Source organism: Archocentrus centrarchus, chromosome 6 (genome assembly GCF_007364275.1).
Source record: "Archocentrus centrarchus isolate MPI-CPG fArcCen1 chromosome 6, fArcCen1, whole genome shotgun sequence".
NCBI classification, from domain to species: Eukaryota; Metazoa; Chordata; class Actinopteri; order Cichliformes; family Cichlidae; genus Archocentrus; species Archocentrus centrarchus.
Window position 1 is genome coordinate 18,492,197 of NC_044351.1, and position 3,738 is coordinate 18,495,934.

The following is a 3,738-nucleotide window of genomic DNA, read 5'->3' on the forward strand; positions in this document are numbered from 1 at the left end:
GAGAGGAGAAATCAATATGGCAGTTTGTCAACCTGCCTCTCAGAGGGAGGAGAACTCTGCAGCTGGGGTAAGTGTGCCCTGTCAGCAAAGCACATTACCAGAAATCAAAGGCCAGAGAAGGCCCGAAGGAAGGGATGTAGATGTCTCTCTACAAAGGCCACACTTTGGTAATTAAAACCTATTTTATCAGACCTGTTGTGTCACTGGTTTTTCTCTAACACTATTGACTATCTGTTGCATGGAGGGTGATCACTAATTTAACTTTAAACTAATGAGCTGTGGTTATTTAGATTCTTGTACTTGCCACACAAAATTAAGGAAAAGACGCCAAATAAATGTCACTTCATATAATTCATACCAAGACTTGAAGTAAACATCTGCCTAACATCAACTGTTTTTTTCCAAGAGGTGATTGTGAGATGCTTCTTAGTTTCAAATGTGTTAAGTACAGGTGGCAAAAAAACGAGACATTAAATCATCTCCTTTACAATAAACTGAGCAGAATAATTTAGTCATTCCATCTATTCTTAAACTTCCTATTAAATGTTAGAATAACACACAGAATTGAACTGCAAGTTTAAATATTTAATAATTAAACACAACTGAATCTTTGCAGTCAAAGAAAAGCACCAGTGACATGATATTAAAGGGGACCTATTATGCTCACTTCCAGCTCCATATTTTTATTCTTAGACTCTACTAGCGTAGCTTGCTTCACTCATAGTTAAAAATAATCCATATTAATCTTATGCTCTGCCTTGAGATAGCTCATTCACTGCCTGAAACCAACCATTTTACCTCTTTCCCCTCCCTTTAGGTTGACTTCCTTATGATTGGCTGCCCCTCTTAAACAAAAAATTTGAACAGTGGTTAGGGCTTCTTTGCTCACACTCAGAGCTCTGTATCAGACATACCCAAATATTGACATCACTGGGATTCCTTGTATGCAAGATAAACTTGTTATTGAAACTTTGGCTTATAGGAGCATCCATCACTAAAACAGTATATATATGAGAGAAAATAACGAAAAGTACAACAGGTCCCCTTTAATAGTTTCAAAAATACAGCAGCTTGGTGAGCAGTATCCTCTTGAAAACACATTCAAGTTACTTCTTTTATATCTTCGCTTCAGTACTGTGCACCTTCCTCCTCTTTGTACGCAAAATAGACTGTGACAGGTCCGACACTTGTCTGCACTGTTTCTGAAGCTCCCACCACCATCCAGCACCCAATGCCATAGGCCAAACAAGGGATACCTGCAGTTAAAAGGAACACTGAATATGTGGTGTCTGTGATTTAGGAAATAAAAGGATATAATAATTACAGCAATTACAAATACTGACCCAGATTAATAACTTTTAACATGGTGAAAAACCTGTCTTCAAAATCCAGGTTCTGGTGAGGTGCTTTGGTGCAATGATATTTAATAAAAGGGAAGCACCCCGTTCTAAGTATGTGGTAGTTGGATCCCTGGACTCTCCAGTTAAAGTTTGACAGTCCAAACTGGTCATTGTGGACGGAGCTGTAGCGGACGCAGTACGAAGTCCACGGAGGAAGTCTGCGCTGCAGCAGGTGGCAGGTTAACACCTCCGAGGCAGCTGGCCGCGGACCTGTCCCGGATAAGGTGCTTGGAAGCAGGGCGATCTTCAGGAAGAGGCTGTGGATCTTCCTCAAAAACTCCTTCATGCTTTGAATAATTCGTATTTTAGCATCAGGACTGCAGAAAGATACACCTACGACCAGCCACAGGTGGAATACACCACCATTTTAAGTGTGAAAATGTGAAGTTATCTGACACTAAAGCAGCACATGAACTGACATTAGCTATGCTAAGGTTAGCAAACAAGCTCATGTCCGGTTTGCGAGCTTAAAACCTTCCATTCTGCCTGAGATATTACGACACAGACCCACATGTACATATCTGTACACATGCTGACATCGCACACATTTATCTAAACCACCTGAGAGAAGAGCAGCTTTCCTTTGCTTGTTGTTCTGGAGTGCTTCTTGCTCTGTCCTCGTACCGCGGCTTAAGTCATCCGGCTGGAAACCAAGCGCTCCGAAATTGTTCCTCTTCAACAGCATTAACTTCAGTCTGTATCTCATTTACAACATGTACTCAGCCGTTCGTTAAATATTGGCTTTACGTCTTTTATAAGAGTGTTTTTGTTGGATTCACGACCAACAACACACCCTGCTTTAAAATCCGCTTAAAGCCACAACAGCAACTACAGATGTAATGAGATACATTACCAAGAAATTATGAAATGTGCTATATTTAATGCATATGTCATCGTTTTTTTTTATTTCCCTTTTTATTCGCTTACTTTTCTTATATATATATATATATATATATATATATATATATATATATATATATATATATATATATATATATATATATATATATATATATATATTAAATGTTTTTAAAATCCCTTTAGGAACAGGCATTCCAGATTGGCTTTGGCTATAAATGCTGTTGTGTGTTGGATGGTTCTCAATGCATTGTATAAGAATCCATAATAAAATAATATGATGCTTTATCTTTTTTATTTTTATTTGCGTTTTAGTTTTATTATTTTTGATATACTTATGCTCACACTTATGCCTTAATCTCAGCTTATCATTTGTACCTGCAGGAAAGGGCCGGTACAAATAAAGCCTGATTGATTCAGTGATTGACTGTAATTTGTCAGGATGATTGGTAATGCCTTAACAACTTCACAAACCAGCTGAAATCCCATCTACATGATTTATAAATGATTTGCTAAATCGTTTAGGTCCAGTTCTGTGTGAATGTAAAAATATAATTAAGTGATCTCAAATTACAGATTTATTTTTCCCTGATGTTTGTAATTCAAAATGTCATTTCTGAAACCAAGGATATGTGAAAATAATGCATACGTTCAAATGCTAAAGTTATCCCAGTTCCCTGGATTTTGAGGCGTAATGGAGCCGTTGAGGTCCATAATCCTCTGAAAGAATTGGTTTTACTCGCAGTCTTGTGAAGTCTTTCGCCTAATCTTCTATTGTCTTTTTGTAATGTGATTGTCTATTTGAAAAGAGGAGTGTAAAGCATAACTATGAGTGCTTTCTCCTGGTTCTTAACCTTAAATTTTATATGAATCAACAAAGAAGTACATCAAGTAAGGCCCATAGATGAAATAAAAATGCACAAATCCTTGATGCAAATTGAATGTAAGATTGAAATGTTTTATTTGCAACCTCGAACTCATGAATACAGTTATCATCTCTATTTATAAAGCACAGAATGAACAGTTAACATTTACAGTGCAATGACTCAAACACTGGCATTTTAACCTATGTGGGGACTTATTTGAAATTGTCAGCTTCCAGCGAGAGGACTTTGAGTTGGTACCAATTCTTCCTCAATATCCAACTACAGCAGTGTGAGGTCCCATGTACAACAGAAAGGTGTGTCTTAGTGTGTCTTGTAACACTAAATATACTCAAAATATGTACACCAAAGGCATCTGAATTTTTCAAACATGTATTGCTAAATTCCTTCTGCATAGATTTCTGGCTGTGTATCTTTTACTTTATAATAAAGTATATTCAGACTTTTGAAACAATTTACAAAGCCATTGATTTTCCAGATTCGTGACATATTTAGGTAATTTTAGGGGGGGGGGGTGGTGGCAAGTCCTTCAATCATCTTTAGGGTACATACATTTAGTGATATTTGGCATGACCACTTGACTTGGCAAGAGCAGC

General features: G+C 37.2%; 1 protein-coding gene across 1 annotated transcript; it reads right to left on the reverse strand.

Annotated features, from left to right (window-relative positions):
- Positions 1–635: 635 nt before the first annotated feature.
- Positions 636–2,040, reverse strand: c6h15orf61 (chromosome 6 C15orf61 homolog). Its single transcript, XM_030731781.1, has 3 exons — positions 1,962–2,040; positions 1,344–1,733; positions 636–1,256 (listed from the first exon to the last, which is right to left on the reverse strand). The coding sequence occupies exons 2-3, from the start codon at positions 1,684–1,686 to the stop codon at positions 1,129–1,131; spliced, it is 471 nt and encodes a 156-aa protein (XP_030587641.1). The 5' UTR covers positions 1,687–1,733; positions 1,962–2,040; the 3' UTR covers positions 636–1,128.
- Positions 2,041–3,738: the final 1,698 nt, after the last annotated feature.